The following is a 25,700-nucleotide window of genomic DNA, read 5'->3' as shown; positions in this document are numbered from 1 at the left end:
AGGCCATCATATACTCAAGTCATTTTTGTAATCCAATGGTTACGCTCTCGAAACGTATCCTCTCTACACCCTTGGAATATGTCCAGATAAAATAAGAGGCTCTGTGTACACACACTACCTTATAAACCAGCTTGATCCTTTGATGTACATCAAAAGAATTGTGCAGCAGCGTAACTGTAAAATGGACCGGAATTGTGGAGTCAGGTATCTCTCCTCTATAATCTTCAAAAGACAATTATCAACCAAGCAATTGGCTAGGTTTTATTACCTTAAACCAATCAAATAGCTAACTGTGAGGCTTCGATTTTGAAATGAAATATTGCATTGAGAGTGGAATCATTAGATTACAAAGACAAAACCAGGTAGATTTGTCAGGTCAATACTAAATCGGTCGGAACCAACATATAGGCTTATCCAATCAAAGAGAAGCTAACAAGGTCAACATATCTCATCACAGACAATACATATTATAACAAAAGGTCCAATGGACCCGTATCCATTGCAACATGTTAAATATACCTTTACCATCATCTCATTTCCGTTTACACAATCGGTTCACTCAACATAATGTATGAAATATTAGATTCTGTACACATAACGTGAGCAACATTAACAAAAAGTATGTTGGAAATACATTGAACGACATTAACTTATACACGCAACAAGCATCCCTTAAATATTAGCATTTTTCATAAACTTAACTGTATGGTGAAAGTTTAAACTCGGGTACATATTTTAAACTTTCTCGGTTTAGCAATTACCCTTTTTTTTTTATAGATAACGGAAAAACTGTAGATAAGTTTAGCATTGATTGAAACAATAAATATTATTTTAGATGTTTCTGAAATGATGTTTATATGAAGTGGTAACTGAAACAATGTACACTGTATATGCAAAAGATTGCACAATGGCATGAATACTTAAGTTTGTTTGAATTATTATTATTAATATGGAAGTGTTATGGCATTCTTACGTTTAATATTTGATATACATGAATATTGTATTTTCATTTAATTCTGTTCAATCTTTAAATATGATGGATGAAGCTTTAACAAAATGCCAATTACTCTTATCAAAGCAATAAATGTAAGAAAATATTTAAAAAAAAAAGAATGACAGTGTACATATTTTTATAAAAAAAAAGTGAAAAAAAATTAAAACAGATTTTGATGTTTTAAAATTTGACAGATTCGTTAAGAAATAAAGTAAGTAAACATTGGCATGATTTTATACTTTAGAATTCACGAAATTGTTAAAAGTAGTTAACAACAAATCTGTGGAAAAAGCTTTGGTGTAAGGCGACTAAAATAGATATATATTACAAAATCATGGCAATCCAAATTATTATAATTTGGTGCCCATGTAGTTCATTGAGGTATAATTAACAAACGAAATAAACAGAATATCATTGTTGCGACTCTGGTTAGAACTATTCCAGAATAAACTACTGTCTACTGGGAAACTTTCACCTTGTCACATATTTGCCCTTCACTGGTAAAATCCACATTACCCAGTGTATATTTCACCTTTCACATGTAATAAGGGCTTCGCTGTAATTAATCAAATGGGGGAGATGGGAGGCACATGTATAACATATAATGTGTGGTGCAGTTAAAACCAGATCTACCTGAGATTCCTTATATTAACCCTTTCACCACTTTAGGCCACAAAAGACTCATCCAGATCAATGCATGGTAAAGTTTACTTAAGTTACATAGGGGTGAAATAACTTATAAGATTTCATGGATGGTGGGGTCTCTAAATAGTGCACCAACCCGTCCCCTATGGCTAATTCTTGAACAGCCCTTAGTATTAGGGCTGTGACAATATATCGGAAAACAGGTATATCGTATTGTACCACAATACAGAGATGAAATATTGCTGTATCGCAATATTTCTTTAAAAGCTTCTTTTTATGTATCTCATTCTGCTTGGTAATTTAACTTTGCAAATTACTCCAAATTCTAACATATATGTCAATAAGCATAAAACAGGCTTTTCATAGTGGTGGGAATGAGTTCAAATATTGTAATCGATGGTTGGTTTGACAAAAGTCTTAAATCTATGTGATCCATATTATATATGATTAAGTTTGATAATATTCTGACAACAACTTATTATAAAATCGAGCACATCTTTCCCATGACAATGTATCGGGATACGAATCACAATATACTCATTCTGTATTGCAATATATCGTGATACACCCTTGGCATATTGTGACACCCCTACTTAGTATAAATGAAGTATGCAGTGTACAAATGTTTCCTGTCATGACAAATTTGTCTTCAAATCCAGAGGACAAACTAGACTTATGTTAAACTTCAGTGAACATTTCTCAGTATATCAATATAAAGGAGGGAAGAGGTGGGGGTTGAGGCTTAAATTGATACGTAATCTATTGATCTGATATTCAGTGATCATAGGAATCTAATAAATTCACATGCCACCCCTGTAAAAGTATAAATTTTGAAATAGCTCTGGCAGAGAATTGCCAAGTATATTCGTTATCAGACCTACCTCATATAACTAATAACAAGAGACAAAAATGCAGAAAATCATGCTAGGAAATATACTGATTACCAGACACTGATGTTCAATGTACATATGATATTAAAAGGAAATTGACATAATTTTTAAAAAATGCTACCGGTAAAATACAGTGTAAGACCGGTAAAATACAGTGTAAATATAACAGGAACAAATACTCTACATGAATACATGCAAATACTCTACCAAACACAACAATAAATTTACTCTACATTACCAGTGATAAGCCCAAGCTTGGTAATAAGCCCACCATTAATTTAGAGATTATATGCAATTAGATACATGCATTGGGTTAAATTTGTAACCAGTAATCCCTGGGTTTTATCACAAGTAAAATATGATACTAAACAGGAAGTACACTGTTTACAAACAAGGAAAAGTACTTCAAACAATTCATAGTCCCCCCCAAGGAAAAGTACTTCAAACAAAGGGCCATAACTCTGTATATACAGGGGCACAAAACCTTATGTTAGTATGTGACACTCAGCTGTCATCCAAAGAGATACTCAGTATTCTTGCCAACAAAATTTGGCAATAGGTAAGAAGAGTAAATGAGAAAGGCCTCAAAGTGACATGGATTGACGGACAGAGAGCAAACTTTATTCCCCTCTGCTAGTACTGGTGGGGGACTAATAAATATTTAGATGAATGTCATTAATCCTAACCCTGACTGTCCAGGAAGCTGACTTTCTTGATGTAACCCTGGTAAATACTAGCAGCACTATATCGCTCGGCTATAGAGAACTTCTCTTTAGCTCAATCGGTTGAGCGTAAGACTAGTTAGCCAGAGGTCCCGGGTTCGATCCCGTGCGGAGGCATTGATATATATTTAATTAATCATGCGCTCTGTTACATTGGCACCCAGGTAGGGACTCAGGAGATATGACAAAAACACTTGGCGGTACTTGCAAAGGAATCGCTATGACCCCTGGAAAACTCGGGACGAGTTCTTTCCTGGAAGGGGAGTATGTAACCCTGGTAAATACTAGTCGAAATATAATGCTCGGCTATAGAGAACTTCTCTTTAGCTCGATCGGTTGAGCCTAAGACTGGTAAGCCAGAGGTCCCGTGCGGAGGCAGTGATTTATATTTAATTAATCATGCGCTCTGTTACATTGATATCTGCATACTAGTATCCATAAAACAATATTTAAGATGTTCAGCAATAGTCCAGTATCTAATTTGATATTGATGTTTCTATGATTTCTCCATTATTCATTATTTCGATGTTTTTTTTTTAATTAAAGATTAAAGTTTCTGGGCTAACAAAATTCCACTCTATCTATATTATTGTGTTTATAACATTTCTTCATAATAGAAATAATCTTGATACAAGAATACATGAACAATAATGTGTCCTCTTGCAGCTCAATGTATTTGTGATGAAAGTTGTTTCTAAAATGTCATCTTAATAATGTTGCTGACATTGTGTCAAATAAAAGTTATCTTATATATATTGGCAGAGTGGACCAGGTTCTCTACTATAAACAAGCGACATAAAAAATAATATAAAACACCATTTATGTCATCTCTGTAAGTATAATTTCTGCAAAAAAGTACAGAAAAATTGCAAAAGATTTGATTGGTCAGTTAACAAATACATATAAGTTTTAAATAAATTGTAAAAATACAATTCAAGTAGTGTTTTTTTTACGAAAACAAGCCAGAATTGAACCAACTAAAAAGATATTTTGAGTTATGTAACAATCAACTAAAAACTTGGTGGCTGATCTTCAAAATCTTCAATTTCCTCTCTCAAAATACAGTACATTTTTTACTTGCAGAAAATTTAGCAAAAACTGATAGCTGAGGAACACTTTTAAATGAGTATTTTCTTAATAACAATGGGTTTGTCTGGGAGGTGTGAAATCTGGTTTTGTAGTCTGTTGCTGGTCCCCGAGTTGGTCCCCAAAATGGGTTACAGGAAATCTGTCTTAGTATATCTAGGCAGTGTGTTGAAGTGCCTGGCCAAACCCAAATCCCTTTGGTCCAAAATGTTTCCCATAGCAAGCTGTCAAACAAAATATTTTAGAACTCATTAATTGAAATCAAATACATTGTAAAAAAGAACAATGACTTTAACTTGTGTCTTGTTAACAGTGCATTATTAATAATCTATGATGATGCAACAATTGTCGTGAACGACATTGCAATATTCAAGACATTTATGGTGTAGTTTTCGATGGGTTTTTTAACATCTGGTCCTGTATTCATGAAACCGTTCTCGTGCTCTAGCATGAATTCTGTGCTCATGTGTTTTAACTTATTTTCTTGTAACTTTCTTAAATCAGGTGACACTGACAAAACATCAAAAAGGAACTTTTAAAATTAAAATTCTTTCAAATCATTGATGAAATGTGATTTTTCATTTATATGTTGATGGAAAAAGAAATTGGACTAGAACACAGAATCTGAGTTTGAGCATTAAACCGTCTCCTGAATACTGGCCCTGATCTAGGTTTTTACTTCCTCAAATTTCATGAGTGATGTTTTGTTTCGGTCATTGCAATGCCAACACATTTCTTAACAATACTATACAAACCTTTACAGAAGATACTTCCTTCATTTTGTGTCAGTGTTGTGGAGTCGAGATTCTTCCCACACGTAGTGCACTTAAAACAGGCCTTGTGGTAGATCTGAAACACAAAACAATAACAGGTACAGGAAGAAATACTGACATCCAGCAGGCAAAGCTAGACAGCTTAATTTTTCCACAATTTCCTTCCCTTCAGTGTTAACCTTCATTTTAAAGCAAAATTATGGAGACAATGATTATACAGATGTAGGATCATTGTTTCTAAAGACAGTGCACAGAAACCAAAGGACCTACCTATATGTCTTCAAAAGTTGTTTATTTAAGTTACGCAGTTCCTGAATATACATCACATAAGCCAGAAGACAACCAGATTGTCTAAACCAGTGGTAATATTGTATATCAGAAAGGTTCCCCTAATTAAATTTTGCCTTCTGTCATGAAGTGTAATTCATCTTGACGACAGATATTCAAGTCATAAATACTGAAGTTCAAATATATCAAAGTTTCTTGGTAAATAGTTTGCTGAAGCTGCTAATACAGATTGTGTTCGGCAAAGAACACCTGAAGGTCAAATAATAACCTCATTTTTATACAGAAGTAAGTAAGACCATTTACATTTCCCCCTCCAATGGCCTGCTCAGAAAAGAACACCTATAGGTCAACTTATACAGATGCCTGCATGATCATGATCCCCTCCAATGACCTGCTCAGAAAAGTACACCTATAGGTCAACTTATACAGAAGCAAGCAGGACCACTTACACGATCCCATCCAATGACCTGCTCAGAAAAGAACACATATAGGTCAACTTATACAGACGCATGCAGGACCATTTACATGTCCCCTCCAATGACCTGCTCAGAAAAGAACACCTATAGGTCAACTTATACAGAAGCAAGCAAGACCACTTACATTTCCCCCTCCAATGGCCTGCTCAGCAAAGTACACCTGCTTGCCACAGCGACCACACATGTCCGTACCTCCATACTTGGGCTTTGGGTTGTTTCCCTCTATCAGTGGGGCAGCCTGTGCCATGGCCAGATGTGACACATTCCTGTAAATACAGAAAGTATTAATGTATACCTGGTAAATATCACAAAATCCTTCCACCATTTAATCTGGAATATACCTTTTGCTCTGTTGAGTGAACAGAATATCAAGTCATTTTCATCTCAAGAACTAACTAATTTTTAGAAATAAATGAAGGTATTGGTACACAACTATTGGGCGAAATGATCCTACGTCCTGTGGGTAGTGTTTGGTCGATGTACTGGCAGAGGAATCTGAGGTGGAAACCGAAATATTATAGTAGAGCCCCACTAAAGGAAGGTAAATACAAGTAGGTAAGTGATGGAGCATCAACACCAACGATTCCGTAAATCAGATGGCTAAGGTCAACCGTCATCAGAACCTGTAAACTTACATTTATGGAATCCTTTGTTTCGACACTCCATCACTTACCTACTTCAATATTTTTTAGTACATATAACATGTATTACGATGTGTATTCCCTGTAAAACTTCAACCAGACAAGTCATGATATTGTTTGTTACACCAGGCACCCACAATCTGATTAAAATCATATCCAACATTCTCTACGTATCACATTAGGATACGTAGAGAATTTAGGATATGATTTTAATCAGATTGCAGACACCCAGTGCTATATTTTGCTATTATGTACACCTCTTCGTGACATTTAGAACCAAATTTTACCGGCTTATGTCCAAGAAATTCCAATTATCAATTACATATTCCATAATTGATATACATGTAATAGGTTTATTACTGAACTCAAGTGTTACAATGTAAAGTTTGCATTGAAAGCCATTGTTGATTTTAATTATATGAATTTATGTTAATGCTTAAAAAAAAGTTGGCTGCCAAAAATAGAAATGTATAATAGGTTAAATTTGTGAAACAGTGTATCAATTTTATGTTTGTGTTCAGTCCCATAAATTTATTCACCAATCATACACACCTATTATCGATTAAAATCTAAAACCAGTTGCCCATCATTAATGGAAACATTGAATTTAGAAGTCATAAAAATCAACACACTTCATTGATGTAACAAGCCTTTTCATTTCACAGACACTATTCCAGCAGATGTTATTAAGATAATCTTGGTAACAATCTTCCGTTTTTTAAAATGTACAACTTCTATATTGAACCATTCAGGTTTTCAATTCATACTGCTGAAATTCACTTACTCGGTAGTGATCTCCCCTGCTCTGCCAGTATCCATGGAAAGTCCTGATGCCCCGCCAGCAAAACCGTATCCTTTTGGTCCAAAGAGGCGGCCATAACAGGCCTTACAGTATGCCTCTCCTTCATGATCAGTACAGGTGGTGCTGTCTAACATCTTATTACACTTAGCTACGAAGTAAACAATATTTATTACAGTAAGCTACAACGTAATTAACATCTTATCACACTTAGCTACGAAGTAAACAATATTTATTACAGTAAGCTACAACGTAATTAACATCTTATTACAGTAAGCTACAAAGTAATTAACATCTTATTACAGTTAGCTACAAAGTAATTAACATCTTATAACAGTAAGCTACAAGGCAATCAACATTTTATTACACTTAGCTACGAAGTTAACAATATTTATTACTGTAAGCTACAACGTAATTAACATTAATTACAGTATGCTACAAGGCAATCAACATCTTATTACAGTTAGCTACAAAGTAATTAACATCTTATTACAGTAAGCTACAAGGCAATCAACATCTTATTACACTTAGCTACAAAGTAAGCAGCGTCAAAACATCTCCTGAATGCAATTTAATATGATGCTCGTATAAAACATTCTCTGGCCAAAAAACGACAAAAATTGATTAATTGCCATTTCTTGCAATTTGCACACTGCCTCCTCTGCGAATTAGTCTGTTCACAGTTTGGAATACTAACACTTTATTTTCATTTTCATATTTTTGTGAACCCCTTTCACTCACCACATTTGAGGCAGAGTTTGTGCCACTTCTTGCCGTTAGCACGTGCCTCCTCCGCGTGGTAGACAGTCTTATTACAGCGTGGACATTTCTCTCCACCCCCAAACCGACTTCCACCTCCACCGTTCATCACAGGGGCCGCCTGGGCCTGGGCATAGTGGGAAACATTCCTGGGAACACAAAAAAAGAATATTTGAATATTGACCACACAGATATTTGAATTGGTATCAAAGCTTATCACCAGTATGAATGCAATTTACCACCAACAAGTGTACATGTTTTAATGTATAACAATCATGAAATTCTACAGATTTGAGAAAGCAATCTCAACCAGCTATGTATGCAAAGGTAATTCTGGAGGGAGATTTAGCCATTAGGAAACTCCTATTATTGTCAGTAAAGTTTTCATACAAAGTAAAGGTAAATCTTGACCTTTGAATTTTTCACTTGAAATACAATCCCCAGCGAGTACTACTCAACACTTGATAATCATGGAAGTCAAGCCTAGTAAGAAATTTCAAATTTCATTGACCTAATGGAACTCGCTTCATCATATGAAAAAGTATCTTTGTATAGCCAACAGCAATTGTCTCACTGTACCATTTGATAAGTAAAGTAAACCTGTGAAATCTGAAAACCTGTCAAAAAGAACTAACACTACTGTACTTATCAGTCAATAAGCCCACGCCTAGTAATAAGCCCATCCATATCTATGGCAGGTTAGTCAAAAAGAAGCTAACAAATGCTATTTGTTTGTACTCTAATTATCCCCTACATACACCTACATTGTTTTATCCCCCTGGGCTTATTTCAAAATAAATATCTTATGGTGTACGTCTTATCATTTCAATCAAACCTAACATTGCTAATATTTTAATCATTTTTTTATTCTTTTGGTAAAAAATAGCTTTGTTAGACATTCAACTAACCTTTTAACTCGATTTACAATTTTAGTCATCTGTACAGAACATTTGACAGTCAGCTACTTGAAAACTAGTACAGCAAGTGTCAACAAGATCTGTAGCACTAAAGAGGAACATGCTAGCTTGCATAAGACTGCATATGCCACACCTTTAAACTATATGAAATTGACATGCTGTATACAACAATCATTGTTGTCTATGTGAAACATCAAGGAGTCTGGATTCTGAATTTTATCAATAATATGTGACATCACAACTGAGTCACATCTGGTTGCCCTTTTGAACTCCAGCATAATTCCTTTTTTAAATTAACTCATTCACCCCTACATATTAAAATTTGACTTGCCAAGTCTTTGATTTGGTATGGTTTAAATGTGACTTAGGGGTGAATGGGTTAACAAATACATGTAAACTCCAATCAATCATAACCTGAAATACAAAAATATATAGCAAAAAGTTAGTTTTCCATTACTCAAGAGTTATGGGATAAAATGGTTGTCAAAACTTCAAAACAGATATTAAATTTGAATAATGTAGTCCGACTAACACAGTTCTACAGAAATTGATTGTAGGACAAACAAGATGCTTTAAGAATGTCAGTTGACATACATCAGTAACAATTGTCAGTACATAAATGCATTTCTAAGTTATACACACAACACAGTCAGTTGGATTAATAACAAACACAAATCCGCTTTATAATCAACCTTTAATTTGGAACTTTATCATCACTATATACATCATTAGTAATTTCAGTGTATAATTCCATAAACAATTACATACCACAGTACGTAGACATTTTATTAGAATCAATAATTAGACCTTTAATATGTATTGAAGTACAAGGCACAATATTAAATCATCTAAGAATGTTATAACAATGAGTGTACAGATGAGCATGCCCTATAAATCATCATGTTACAGATACACTCTGTATAACAACCACCTGTCCATAGTAACCATCTGTCTACAGATACACCCTGTAAAACAACCACCTGTCAATAGTAACCATCTGTCTAGATACACTCTGTATAACAACCACCTGTCAGTAGTAACCATCTGCCTGCAGATACACCCTGTAATAATTAGCACCTGTCCATAGTTACCACCTGTCTACAGATACACCCTGTAAAACAACCACCTGTCAATAGTAACCATCTGTCTAGATACACTCTGTATAACAACCCCCTGTCAGTAGTAACCATCTGCCTGCAGCTACACCCTGTAATAATTAGCACCTATCCATAGTGACCATCTGTCTGAAGATACACCCTGTATAATTAGCATCTGTCCATAGTAACCATCTGTCTACAGATAAACCCTGAATAATTAGCACCTGTCCATAGTTCCCACCTGTCTACAGATACACCCTGTATTAATTAGCACCTGTCCATAGTAACCACCTGGATACACCCTGTAATAATTAGCACCTGTACATAGTAACCATCTGTCTACAGATAAACCCTGTAATAATTAGCACCTGTCCAGAGTAACCATCTGTCTACAGATACTCCCTGTATAATTAGCACCTGTCCATATTAACCATCTGTCTGCAGATACACCCCGTATAATTAGCACCTGTCCATAGCAACCATCTGTCTACAGATACCCCCTGTATAATTAGCACCTGTCCATAGTAACCATCTGTCTACAGATAAACCCTGAATAATTAGCACCTGTCCATAGTAACAATCTGACTGCAGATACACCCTGTATAATTAGCCCCTGTCCATAGCAACCATCTGTCTACAGATACGCCCTGTAATAATTAGCACCTGTCCAGAGTAACCATCTGTCTACAGATACTCCCTGTATAATTAGCACCTGTCCATATTAACCATCTGTCTGCAGATACACCCTGTATAATTAGCATCTGTCCATAGTAACCATCTGTCTACAGATAAACCCTGTAATAATTAGCACCTGTCCAGAGTAACCATCTGTCTACAGATACTCCCTGTATAATTAGCACCTGTCCATATTAACCATCTGTCTGCAGATACACCCCGTATAATTAGCACCTGTCCATAGCAACCATCTGTCTACAGATACCCCCTGTAATAATTAGCACCTGTCCAGAGTAACCATCTGTCTACAGATACTCCCTGTATAATTAGCACCTGTCCATAGTTACCACCTGTCTACAGATACACCATGTAATAATTAGCAGCACCTGTCCATAGTTACCACCTGTCTACAGATACACCATGTAATAATTAGCACCTGTCCCCTGTAATAATTAGCACCTGTCCAGAGTAACCATCTGTCTACAGATACCCCCTGTAATAATTAGCCCCTGTCCATAGTAACCATCTGTCTACAGATACAACCTGTAATAATTAGCACCTATCCATAGTGACCATCTGTCTGCAGATACACCCTGTATAATTAGCACCTGTCCATAGCAACCATCTGTCTACAGATACACCCTGTAATAATTAGCACCTGTCCAGAGTAACCATCTGTCTACAGATACAACCTGTAATAATTAGCACCTATCCATAGTGACCATCTGTCTGCAGATACACCCTGTATAATTAGCACCTGTCCATAGTAACCATCTGTCTGCAGATACACCCTGTATAATTAGCCCCTGTCCATAGCAACCATCTGTCTACAGATACACCCTGTAATAATTAGCACCTGTCCATAGTAACCATCTGTCTACAGATACACCCTGTATTAATTAGCACCTGTCCATAGTAACCACCTGTCTACAGATACACACTGTATAATTAGCACCTGTCCATAGTAACCACCTGTCTACAGATACACACTGTATAATTAGCACCTGTCCATAGTAACCCCCTGTCTACAGATACACACTGTATAATTAGCCCCTGTCCATAGTAACCCCCTGTCTACAGATACACACTGTATAATTAGCACCTGTCCATAGTAACCACCTGTCTACAGATACACCCTGTATAACAACCACCTGTCCATAGTAACCATCTGTTCATAGTAACCACCTGTCTACAGATACAACCTGTATAACTACCACCTGTCCATAGTAACCACCTGTCTACAAATACACCCTGTATAACTACCACCTGTCCATAGTTACCATCTGTCTACAGTTACACCCTGTATAATTAGCACCTGTCCATAGTAACCATCTATTCATAGTAACTGATTATCATAACCCTGTTAGTTATTACCATTTCTATAGCTAATACCTGTATATAGCTACTGTCAATCGCAACTTCTGTGTCAGTAATAACCATTTCTATAGCTAATACCTGTATATAGCTACTGTCTATCGTAACCTCAGTGTCAGTAATAACCATTTCTATAACTAATACCTGTATGTATATAGCTACTGTCAATCTTAACCTCTGTGTCAGTAATAACCATTTCTATAGCTAATACCTGTATATAGCTACTGTCAATCTTAACCCCTGTGTCAGTAATAACCATTTCTATAGCTAATACCTGTATATAGTTACTGTTAATCATAACCTCAATGTCAGTAATAACCATTTCTATAACTAATACCTGTATATAGCTACTGTCAATCTTAACCTCTGTGTCAGTAATAACCATTTCTATAACTAATACCTGTATCTAGTTACTGTTAATCGTAACCTCAATGTCAGTTATAACCATTTCTATAGCTAACACCTGTATATAGCTACTGTCAATCATAACCCCCGTGTCAGTAATAACCATTTCTATAGCTTATACCTGTATATAGCTACTGTCAATCGTAACCTCAGTGTCAGTAAAAACCATTTCTATAGCTTATACCTGTATATAGCTACTGTCAATCGTACCCTCAGTGTCAGTAAAACCCATTTCTATAGCTTATACCTGTATATAGCTACTGTAAATCGTAACCTCAGTGTCAGTAAAAACCATTTCTATAGCTAATACCTGTATATAGCTACTGTCAATCGTAACCTCAGTGTCAGTAAAAACCATTTCTATAGCTAATACCTGTATAAAGCAACTGTCAATCGTAACCTCTGTGTCAGTAATAACCATATCTATAACTAATAACTGTATATAGCTACTGTCAATCGTAACCCCTGTGTCAGTAATAACTATTTCTATAGCTAACACCTGTATATAGCTACTGTCAATCGCAACCCCCGTGTCAGTAATAACCATTTCTATAGCTAATACCTGTATATAGCTACTGTCTATTGTAACCTCTGTGTCAATAATTACCATTTCTATAACTAATACCTGTATATAGCTACTGTCAATCTTAACCCCTGTGTCAGTAATAACCATTTCTATAGCTAATACCTGTTTATAGCTACTGTCAATCGTAACCTCAGTGTCAGTTATGACCATTTCTATAACTAATACATGTATATAGTAACTGTTAATAGCAACCCCCGTGTCAGTAATAACCATTTCTATAGCTAATCCCTGTATATAGCTACTGTCAATCTTAACCCCTGTGTCAGTAATAACCATTTCTATAGCTAATACCTGTATACAGCTACTGTCAATCGTAACCTCTGTGTCAGTAATAACCATTTCTATAGCTAATACCTGTATATAGCTACTGTCAATCGTAACCCCCGTGTCAGTAATAACCATTCCTATAGCTAATACCTGTATATAGCTACTGTCAATCGTAACCTCTGTGTCAGTAATAACCATTTCTATAGCTCATACCTGTATATAGAGATGATTTCCCAAAAGGTTCTTTCATAATATTAATCAATAATTTTTAGGACACATATATTTGAGTTCTGGACTCTGGCTTTTCTTGTGGGGCTTGCACATATTTGCAACCCCACTATATCTACTAGTAATGGGACTCATCAGCATTTTGAATATGATGTCCAGGACTCATCTGAAAAATTCTCATAACAAGAGGCTCAATGGGCCTGCATCGCTCACCTGGTATCAATCTCCCACTTGTAATCTTAAAAGTGGACTAAAATACAGCTACAGGCAAAATATCAGTGTTTGATTCATAATATCATTACTCTGGACCTTTTGGTTATACAGAACAAATCATTTAAAGATTTAAACATATATTGACCACTGTGACCTTGAATATGGGCGAAGGTCATTCACTTGGTAGTCCTTCATCCCAGCATGTTAATGGCCAAATATCATCACCCTTAGCCTTTTGCTTATTAAGAAGTCGTTTAAAGGTTTTTAACATATTTTACCTCTGTGACCTTGAATATATATCAAGGTCATTCATTTGAACAAACTTGGTAGTCCTTCATCCCAGCCTGTAAATGACATTATCCTAGCCTCTTGGTTATTCAGAAGTAGTTGTTTAAAGGTTTAAAACATATTTGACCCCTGTGACCTTGAAAAAGATGAAGGTCATTCATTTGAACAAACTTGGTAACCCTTCATCCCAGCATGCTACAGGCCCAATATCAGTACCCTGGGCATTTTGGTTATTGAGAAGAAAGTCATTTGGAAGATTTTAAGACATTTGACTCCTGTGACCTTGAAAGTGGGTCAAGGTCATTCATTTGAACAAAATTGGTAACCCTTCATCTCAGCATGCTACAGGCCCAATATCAGTACCCTGGGCCTTTTGATTATTGAGAAAAAGTTGTTTAAAATAAAATATTGACACCGGACGCCAGACGGACAGACGCCGCGCCACGGCATAAGCTCACTTGCCCTTCGGGCAGGTGAGCTAAAAATTACTTATCAATGAGCTACCCATCAACCAAACTCTGTAAATTCAAGTCTATGACATCAGACTTCATCCCGTCAAGCCAACAAAACACAATACAATAAGGTACAATAGCCCTGTAATAAAGCACTTTATAATACGAGAAAAGTTTTGGTAGGATATATTCATTATCAACACTTAACAAAATATACAATGCACAAATGATTTACTAAATGCAGATGATTTCAAATCTGTTTGCTAAATTGAGTTAAAATTCTGGTACAAAATATGAAATAAAACTGAATGTTAAAATCTCAATTGTGTCAGATACAGTAGCCAGGGTTCTAGCTAAAGACTTGGGGATCATGCATGTTATTACAATGGTTTCTAAGCTAACTTTAACTGCTTCCAGTATCAAAATGCATTGACCAAAGGTCTGACCAAAACAAACTGACAAATACCAGTACAGTTCTGACTTAACTAACATGCTCCTGTCAAGTCAACAACTTAGTTATTTCTCAAATTAAAACAATTTTTTAAACTTAAACATAGTATCATATACTGTTTGTTGTAAACTCCATTTATTACTGTGACAGAAACCGATCTTTTATATAACTTTATGTTCGTCCCTCAACTGTGTGCTGCCAGTGTGTTGAAATTGAATTGAATGCATTCATTAATTCTAGAAAAGTGACACCTTTGAAATTTAATCTAGCGATATTTATTCTATGGTAGTCATAATCCTTGCATAGGTTTGAAGGAATAAACTTCAGTTGGCAAGAAACTCATTTGCAAACTTTTGTCTTCTGCAAATATTAGTTTAAAACATCCTTGTGAAGAAACTGACAGGTACAGTTTGTATTATAAAGAGCACATGAATGTAATCTGATTTGTTGAAGAATGTAAAGCATTAATTATTTAATGGAAAAAAAATAACATGTTTAATTTAGAACATTTCTGTTGCCAACTTCGTTCATACCACCGTATATGCCATCAAAATTAAGGTCAATCTTTATATGTACAAATGCACTATAATCAGACAAACTTCTTTCAATTCAACTCCCTAGCTTCTAAGCAAGGCCACTATATACACATATTGAAATGCAAACAAAAATGCTAATGATATCATTACTCCATTGTGATCTCGTAGGGACGTCCCGTGTCCATGGAGAGCAGCACTGCTCCCCCAGCATAGCCGTAACCCTTGGGACCGAAAAGCTTGCTGTAACAGCTGCGACAGAAGATATCGCCGTCATGGTCAGTGCAAGTGGAACTATCCAGAGGTTTCCCACAATGCCCTGAAACAGGAGCAAGTTTCTGTAACTATATACATATATCACCAAGACTTAAAAATATTAAATAAAACACTTTGCTATATACCAACAATACTGTTAATTACCATCAATTAGATTAAACTTCATTGCAAATCACTAAAATTAATTTTCATTCTGTACCAAATTTCAAATTTTAAATATTTGTTTGCGGGGGGGAATCTTATTTTCATTGAATAATATGAACTTTATCTTCAGCAGAAGAAATACATGTGCAAAAAGAAATAACAGCTTGAAAAATGTGTCACTGAATAAGAAAATTTCTGAGGTTTCTAGTAAGTATATTGAATACAACAATTTATTAATAACAAGGCAGACTCACCACAACTGAGACAGATTTTGTGCCATTTGCGCCCCATCGCACGAACCTCCTCTGCGTAGTAGACCGTGTGTCCACAACGCAGACACGCATCACGTGCAGCCCACCTGGCCGGTGCTTGACGTAGTGGAGCCGATACAGCTTGCCCAAAATGATCCTCTCTGGACACAGCAAGCCCCAATAGTCAGAGAGTGTGTGCCCAAAATTAGGTACACAAACTTTAACATTTCCAAACGTACAGAGCCTTACACATATCATATAAACATGTATACCCAAATATACAAGAGAATAATGGTATTTAAAGAATTTATCGTATGTGTGTTGTAAAGCTTGGGATACATACCTCTGTTGGTAAAGCTTGCCTAAAAATCTGTAGTGCAGTTTGTCCTGTTATGTCATCAGTAAAGTATTTCATGGTATAGGTCAATAAAAAAAATAACCCTATTGAACATTACTGTCAACTGCCAGAATTTCTTACCCATCCCACTCTCCATACTTGGTAATACTGGTTAGCAGAAAGGCCTGAAGCATCATATAAAACATTACTGACTACTGTCAGAAGTTCTTACCAATCCAATTTTCCGTACTTCGCAGTCCGCACAAAACAGAGCTGTTAACTGTCAGGATATCTTACCCATCCCACTATCCATACTTGGTAGTTCGCATAAAACATTACTGTTAACTGTCAGAATTTCTTACCCATACAACATTCAGTACTTGGTAGTACTGTTTGCAGAAAGGCCTGAAGCACTGCATATAACATTACTGTCAACTGACAGAATTTCTTACCCATCCGACTGTCCATACTTGGTAGTACTGTTGGCAGAAAGGCCTGAAGCACTGCATATAACATTACTGTTAACTGTCAGAATTTCTTACCCATCCGACTGTCCATACTTGGTAGTACTGTTGGCAGAAAGGCCTGAAGCACTGCATATAACATTACTGTCAACTGTCAGAATTTCTTACCCATCCGACTGTCCATACTTGGTAGTACTGTTGGCAGAAAGGCCTGAAGCACTGCATATAACATTACTGTTAACTGTCAGAATTTCTTACCCATCCGACTGTCCATACTTGGTAGTACTGTTGGCAGAAAGGCCTGAAGCACCACCTGCGAAGCCATATCCCTTTGGTCCAAAGTTCTTTCCGTAGCAGGCCTTACAGAACGCCTCCCCCTGATGTTCAGTACCGGTAGTGCTGTCCAGTAGTTTGTTACACTCAGCTGTAAAACAAAAGTTATTATAACACAGGTCGTAATATACAATAAGTTGTTACTTGCAGCTATAAAATTAAATGAGTTATTCTCCCTCGGTCAGTAGCTTTGTAGCCATCCTTGATACTCCAGGGGTTATGCACATACGCTCTCTGCACCCCTGGAATATGTCATAGGAAAATTGAACGCTCAGTGTGCGCCACCTTGTTGACGAGACAAGACTACATTTCTCCTTTGATTTTTCTAAGACTTTACCCCAGAAGACAGCACTATTTACAATCCAGGTTTGGGTATACCCTTGCTAAGCAGTCACCCAGTACTTGAAACATGTGTTTATCAGAAGCACCACTGTAACAGGATAGGAAAAATACACCACCAGATCTGGATTTGAACCAGGACCCTAAGAACTCTAGAAAGACACTAACCAATTGAGCTATACCTGGTCGTCCCAGTCCAGCTCTGCTACTCATTATACAGGAGAAAGACACTAACCAATTGAGCTATACCTGGTTGACCCAGTCCAGTTCTGCTACTCATTATACAGGAGAAAGACACTAACCAATTGAGCTATACCTGGTCGTCCCAGTCCAGTTCTGCTACTCATTATACAGGTGAAAGACACTAACCAATTGAGCTATACCTGGTTGACCAAGTCCAGCTCTGCTACTCATTATACAGGAGAAAGACACTAACCAATTGCGCTATACCTGGTTGACCCAGTCCAGTTCTGCTTCTCATTATACAGGTGAAATACACTAACCAATTGAGCTATGCCTGGTTGACCAAGTCCAGCTCTGCTACTCCTTATACAGGAGAAAGACACTGACCAATTGAGCTATACCTGGTAGTCCCAGTCCAGTTCTGCTTCTCATTATACAGGTGAAAGACACTAACCACTTGAGCTATACCTGGTTGCCCCAGTCCAGTTATTCTACTCATTATACAGGAGAAAGTCACTAACCAATTGAGCTATACCTGGTCGTCCCAGTCCAGTTCTGCTACTCATTATACAGGTAATGCTGTCTAGTAACTTATTTTGAACCACGTTGGAAAATTGGACTAACAGGAACCAACAGGAACACTAAATCTGGCTATCAATGGGACTACCTGCAGGAACCAACACGAACACTAAATCTGGCTATCAAGGGGACTACCAGGAACCAACAGGAACACTAAATCTGGCTATCAAGGGGACTACCAGAAACCAACACGAATACTAAATCTGGCTATCAAGGGTTCTACCAGGAACCAACACGAACACTAAATCTGGCTATCAAGCGGACTAGCAGGAACCAACACAAGCACTTAATCTGGCTATCAAGGGGACTACCAGGAACCGACACGAACACTAAATCTGGCTATCAAGGGGACTAGCAGGAACCAACACAAGCACTTAATCTGGCTATCAAGGGGACTACCAGGAACCGACACGAACACTAAATCTGGCTATCAAGGGGACTACGAGGAACCAACACGAACACTAAATCTGGCTATCAAGGAGACTACCAGGAACCAACACGAACACTAAATCCGGCTATCAAGGGGACTAGCAGGAACCAACACAAGCACTAAATCTGGCTATCAAGGGGATTGCCAGGAACCAACACGAACCCTAAATCTGGCTATCAAGGGGACTAGCAGGAACCAACACAAGCACTTAATAAGGCTATCAAGGAGACTACCAGGAACCAACACGAACACTAAATCCGGCTATCAAGGGGACTAGCAGGAACCAACACAAGCACTTAATCTGGCTATCAAGGGGACTACCAGGAACCAACACAAACACTAAATCTGGCTATCAAGGGGATTGCCAGGAACCAACACGAACACTAAATCTGGCTATCAAGGGGACTACTAGGAACCAACACGAACACTAAACCTGGCTATCAAGGGGACTGCCAGGAACCAACACAAACACTAAATCTGGCTACCAAGGGGACTACCAGGAACCAACACGAACACTAAATCTGGCTATCAAGGGGACTAGCAGGAACCAACACAAGCACTTAATCTGGCTATCAAGGAGACTACCAGGAACCAACACGAACACTAAATCTGGCTACCAAGGGGACTACCAGGAACCAACACAAACACTAAATCTGGCTATCATGGGGACTACCAGGATCCAACACGAACACTAAATCTGGCTATCAAGGGGACTACCAGGAACCAACACAAACACTAAATCTGGCTATCAAGGGAACTACCAGGAACCAACACGAACACTTTCTATTTAATACTAATACACATATTTACTGAATTACTGGATCACTTTAACAATTCTGATCCCAATCCACAAAGGATAGTCCCAGCTGCCACATTTGGTTAAAACTGATATGAAACATCCTTGTTTTTTAAATATGATGACGGATACTGGATCATGTTGAAAGCTCCTGTGGTCTTATTGGCCAGGTGAGCTAATCAAAATGATAAAATGAAAGGAACAAACAAGTAGAACTTTGTTTTATTCTTCAAGACCACTGTTCTACTTCCGATCCCTCTCAACAGACTTTCCCATTCCATCCCCATTGTTTTCATTTAAGTCCATCTGTCACACTCTATTTTGTTATCCCCAGCTATAGTCCATTAGGGCACTGTACTGAATGACACACTTGTTAAACATATACAGTACTCAATGACCACCCTTTAAATATCCTCTATTAAGTGAACCATTTGAAGAAATGAATGTGTTATCTACCATTACAATCAGTCATTAAAACCTGTCTGACATGCCTCGATCTGTATTACACCTGTTAATCTGGCTTTCAAAAATATCAAATTTCTATTCTGAGTATTCTCACACCTGCTCATCTCCCTATCAAATATCTGTTTACGATATTATTGTAACTATACTGTTGCGATGTAAGAGGAATACATGTCAAAAGTGATACCCAATTAGCAACCATGATATATTGATTTTTGTCCTGTGTCCATCTACATGTATATTGGTTAAGGCATTGCAATGAAAGGAAGGTAGAAATCAACTACCAGTAAGTCATAAGCAGGTTCACAGGGGAGGCAGGGGAGAACGGTAGCACAGTTTTCACGAGAAGTATACATATTCTGAAAGCCAATTCCTTAACTCATTCATCCCTGTAGACACATTTTAATTCTTCCAATTCAAAGATTGGAATATTTTATTACAAAATATCAGGGGTGAATGAGTTAATGCAAATTATCAGAATAAACACTTGACACCGAATAAAAGCTTGCTGAACCCCTCCCCCAATATCAACAAGATTTTTTGGAGATCATATGTGGAAGTAGAGGTAATCATTGTCATTAATAAACAACTATTACAGTTACGAATGTACTGATATTTCCAATCTCTCTAACAATCTATTTGTTCCTTCTAATAGTCCCTTTTTCTCACTAAGCCCTGATTCCTCCCACCCCCAACTTTCCTTCCAGTCTCCAAATTTTCTTATAGTTTTCCCTTCTATTCCCACAATCTACTCTCTCCTTTACAACATTCCACTCGCCATTGTTATCTTTCCTGTTCTCTTTCACATTCTCAAGTCTGGCACATTCTTCCCCGACTCTACACTCTCATCTCCACTTTACCCCTTTCTATTTCTCTTCAAATTATATCACCATCTGTACTCAGCCAAACCGTCTTATTTCCCAAACTGACACTATCACCATCAGTACCGTACCAAACCGTCTTATTTCCCAAACTAACACTACCACCATCAGTACCGTACCAAACCGTCTTATTTCCCAAACTAACACCACCACCATCAGTACCGTACCAAACCGTCTTATTTCCCAAACTAACACCACCACCATCTGTACCCGACCAAACCGTCTTATTTCCCAAACTAACACCACCACCATCTGTACCCGACCAAACCGTCTTATTTCCCAAACTAACACCACCACCATCTGTACCCTACCAAACCGTCTTATTTCCCAAACTAACACTACCACCATCAGTACCGTACCAAACCGTCTTATTTCCCAAACTAACACCACCACCATCAGTACCGTACCAAACCGTCTTATTTCCCAAACTAACACCACCACCATCAGTACCCGACCAAACCGTCTTATTTCCCAAACTAACACCACCACCATCTGTACCCGACCAAACCGTCTTATTTCCCAAACTAACACCACCACCATCAGTACCGTACCAAACCGTCTTATTTCCCAAACTAACACTATCACCATCAGTACCATACCAAACCGTCTTATTTCCCAAACTAACACTACCACCATCTGTACCCGACCAAACCGTCTTATTTCCCAAACTAACACCACCACCATCTGTACCCGACCAAACCGTCTTATTTCCCAAACTAACACCACCACCATCTGTACCCGACCAAACCGTCTTATTTCCCAAACTAACACCACCACCATCTGTACCCGACCAAACCGTCTTATTTCCCAAACTAACACCACCACCATCTGTACCCGACCAAACCGTCTTATTTCCCAAACTAACACCACCACCATCTGTACCCGACCAAACCGTCTTATTTCCCAAACTAACACCACCACCATCTGTACCCGACCAAACCGTCTTATTTCCCAAACTAACACCACCACCATCTGTACCCGACCAAACCGTCTTATTTCCCAAACTAACACCACCACCATCTGTACCCGACCAAACCGTCTTATTTCCCAAACTAACACCACCACCATCTGTACCCGACCAAACCGTCTTATTTCCCAAACTAACACCACCACCATCTGTACCCGACCAAACCGTCTTATTTCCCAAACTAACACCACCACCATCAGTACCGTACCAAACCGTCATATTCCCAAACTAACACTACCACCATCTGTACCCAAATAAACACTATCACCAAGATTTGTACTCAGCCCAACCTTCCCATTTCCAACAAATTATATTACCATCTGTATGCAAACAAACCTTCCCATCTCCCGAACAAACACCTTCCAATTTTCCAAATTAACTATCACCATCTGAATCCAACCAAGTCCTTCCCATCTCCCAAGCAATCTCTCTATCCCACCAACCCCCTTCCCAGTTCCCGAACAGGTGAAGAAAACTAGCCTCAAGTAATGACAGACAGGGATGGTTTGTTAATGATGTAATGTTGAAATTAATATAAATATTCACAGTTATGAATTTATCAGATATGCCTTTATACACACCACTACCCTGGCCTATCCCATAGAGCTGTACATTATCATCAGGCTGAGGACAGACCGATACAAGGAAAACAAGGATGAGTCATATCAGGTCTATCTCACCTTGATATAAGTAGCTCACTTTCACATCAAAGAACGTTCCACTTTGGCATTAGCCCCACGTCTTTCTCTTTATCAGATGATTAACGATATAAAGTTAAAATGCATACTTGGAATAGTGCTGTTAATTTTAGATGTGTATCTCAAAATTTACAGACAAAAGTTTTTAAATGTCTGAAAATTCACTTTCATTTCTTTCACGTTATGTACAAGAATGTAGAGAAATCAAAACAGTTAAACAAATTATTCTAAAATTAGCAGCATTTTATCTCCAGGATAAACTATTAACATAAACAAATTTCTATTCCTACCTTGAAATCAAAAAGTAAGATACATGTGCAAACATTTTGTAATTTGAAACCGGATATTTATCATTCATAAAGATACCAATACCGATATCGTAAAAATGAAGATTATTTAATTGCTTTATCAGTGAGAGCCGATATGTGGAACAAGGCTGAACATTGCTAATTAGTTGTATATTTTACTTATTTAGCATGTTCTTGTCCTGTTCAACTCTGCAAGGGTTTATCTGACTGATACATTCACCCAGAAAATATGATTTCTTATCTCATGGATTCAGTAAAACTTGCTTTCTTTTTGGCCAATTTATCTGGTCAGATAAAATGTCAGTTAGATGTATATTTATTATTAATATGATGGGCTAAAAAACATAAGATGAAACATATATAAACTTTGTTTATTTTACCACAATTACGAAACAAGTAATTACAAGTTATATTAATTAGCACGCTAGGGGTCTTAATGTGGGAGGAAACTGGAGTACACAGAGAAAACCCATGTGGTCAGGCACGTGAATCCATACCTTTTCACGTCCCATTGCGGAATCAAACCCCAGCCACCTTTGTGAAAGACAAGTGCGTTATCCATTGCGCCACCAGACTACCCATTGATGAAACATTATTTCACCATGAAAGTGAATTATGTGTATACCTTGTAATGATTAATTGTAATTGACCTTGACCTCTAATGCAATCCTAGACATTGCGATAAAAGCTAAGTTTTATTTTAAGGGACAGCTTGAACAACTAACATATATATGTTTCTAATATGAGCTCGAATTTTCAAATCAAGCTTATTTTGAGATTTGAGGTTACGGTGCTGCAATTAATTAATACTAACGTACAATTACAGTTATACCAATATTCACCATAACATATAGACTTCTATGATTCTTACTCAAACGAATCTTAGAACAGACTGATTCCCAAATGAACGTAGGCCATTTTTATCTTTGTTTTTTTCTGTATCAAAACATTGATATCATATTGGATGGATGGTTTATCTTTCATATTGAAATGTCAGGGTTCATCCTTCCACTATACATATTGATATACCAAAGCAGGGGTGTATTGGGGGGGGGTTTCAGATACAGGCCCAGAGAAAAATTGGGAAAATGCCAACAGCATTTGAACCATATTGGGTTTGGAGGTTTATGACATTTAGACTTATAATGACAACATATTGATTTTGTCCTTCCCACTTGTGCTGTTTTCTTAGAACTCGGTCAACTGTGAGGAATTTATCTATATTTAGGCATTATATTTTGGTGTCCAAATGCAAATTTGAAAAGGGCAAAATGGGAAAAAATCAAAAAATCCTACACTTTTTCAATCGAGAATGGGTCCTTTCAATGGACCCAAAAACGTTCCCTGATAGACCCCTGCAAAGGGACCCGCAGTGATAACTCACCACACTTAAAGCAGAGTTTATGCCACTTCCTTCCTAAGGCACGAACTTCTTCTGCATGATACACCAGTTTTGTACATCTATGACATGGTTCAGCCATCCTGTTTGGATTCTGGTATCAGATTTCTTCAAAAGTCTGTAAGAAAACAATTTTAAATACCTATATATATATTCATGAAGTGAACAAGTATACAACATCATCTACTTTGGTTCTTTCGGAGTATTAGGCCGTCATTTTAATTTCATTAGAACATACTTTTCAAATTATGAAAAGTTCTTTTTACACGACCAATAAGATTTTCCATGTGATGTTTCAATGACTAGTAAGATATGTACACTGCATGCCACCTTCATCAGACAAATGACCAGTGCATGCACACAAAGGTGTAAAATGTGTACGAGTTGTCCACAAAATCAATGTCGATTCGGCTACGCTGTAAGCGTATGTACAATAGTTGTTATATATGTACCGAAATGACTAGATTCAGCTACGCTTTGTTTAGCGCTTCCAATTCCCATTCAGAATACTATCAGTAATACATTATTGGAAAATTCTTTAAAAAATGCAGAAAAAAACGTTGTGTGCCTATGCAACCTGGCCAAGCTGTGTTGGAGCCGTTATATATTTAGGTGTAGTGTGTTAGATGCTCTATGTAGCTCCCACGGGCAAGGTCTTGACAGAACAGGCAAGGTCTGTATTCACTCCAGGCTAAACTAAATATAAACTGTAACCAAAAGGTTATTTAAACCATATGTATATATATATATTGAGTTTACAGAATTCACTAAATAACCTGCACAAGGTCCTTCTGTGCACTCCCCTAAATTTCAACAAAATGTTCCAGATTTAGGTTTTCTACAATCTCATTCAGTAATTGTTTTAAATACATGCAAAATTTTCAATTTTACATTTAAAGAAAATTCAGTCTATAAATCTTACTTTGAGAATGACGACAATATTAAACAAGAGGCCCATGGGCCTTAACGGTCACCTGATATATTTATACAGAGAGTTGATTTCATTTTTAACATGAACAGAAATATTATTCAAAGTGACAAAAAGCAATAAAACCACCTTATTCAATATCAAGCATACAGATTTCAGACTAAAAAGGTTTTGAAACTAGCACCTCTGATTCTAAACAAGGAAAATGAATTTTTTTTAGCACACTGACTCCCTTGAGCCCCACCCTATAGCCCTTGGGGGTAGGGCTGGCTCAAAATTTTCAAAGTATCAAACTGTCAACTCAAGGTTATAATTCCAATCAAGTTATTAACATGTAATATTCAAAGTATCATTTGCCATTATAAA

General features: G+C 37.1%; 1 protein-coding gene across 1 annotated transcript in view; it reads right to left on the bottom strand.

Annotated features, from left to right (window-relative positions):
* Positions 1-3,594: 3,594 nt before the first annotated feature.
* The window catches only part of LOC110452760 (muscle LIM protein Mlp84B-like), a 32,900-nt gene continuing 10,794 nt past the window's right edge, over positions 3,595-25,700 (bottom strand). The window contains exons 2-10 of the mRNA XM_021501432.1: positions 24,392-24,524; positions 17,290-17,455; positions 16,234-16,391; positions 15,713-15,878; positions 8,056-8,222; positions 7,300-7,465; positions 5,999-6,140; positions 5,093-5,186; positions 3,595-4,561 (exon numbers count right to left, since the gene is read on the bottom strand). Coding sequence (XP_021357107.1) covers positions 4,494-4,561; positions 5,093-5,186; positions 5,999-6,140; positions 7,300-7,465; positions 8,056-8,222; positions 15,713-15,878; positions 16,234-16,391; positions 17,290-17,455; positions 24,392-24,488 — 1,224 coding nt within the window. The 5' untranslated portion in view covers positions 24,489-24,524 and the 3' untranslated portion in view covers positions 3,595-4,493. The remainder of the gene's footprint in view (positions 4,562-5,092; positions 5,187-5,998; positions 6,141-7,299; positions 7,466-8,055; positions 8,223-15,712; positions 15,879-16,233; positions 16,392-17,289; positions 17,456-24,391; positions 24,525-25,700) is intronic.

Source organism: Mizuhopecten yessoensis, unplaced genomic scaffold (genome assembly GCF_002113885.1).
Source record: "Mizuhopecten yessoensis strain PY_sf001 unplaced genomic scaffold, ASM211388v2 scaffold775, whole genome shotgun sequence".
Classification (NCBI taxonomy): domain Eukaryota; kingdom Metazoa; phylum Mollusca; class Bivalvia; order Pectinida; family Pectinidae; genus Mizuhopecten; species Mizuhopecten yessoensis.
Note: the sequence above shows the minus strand (reverse complement) of the source record. Positions and strands in the feature narration are given on the sequence as shown.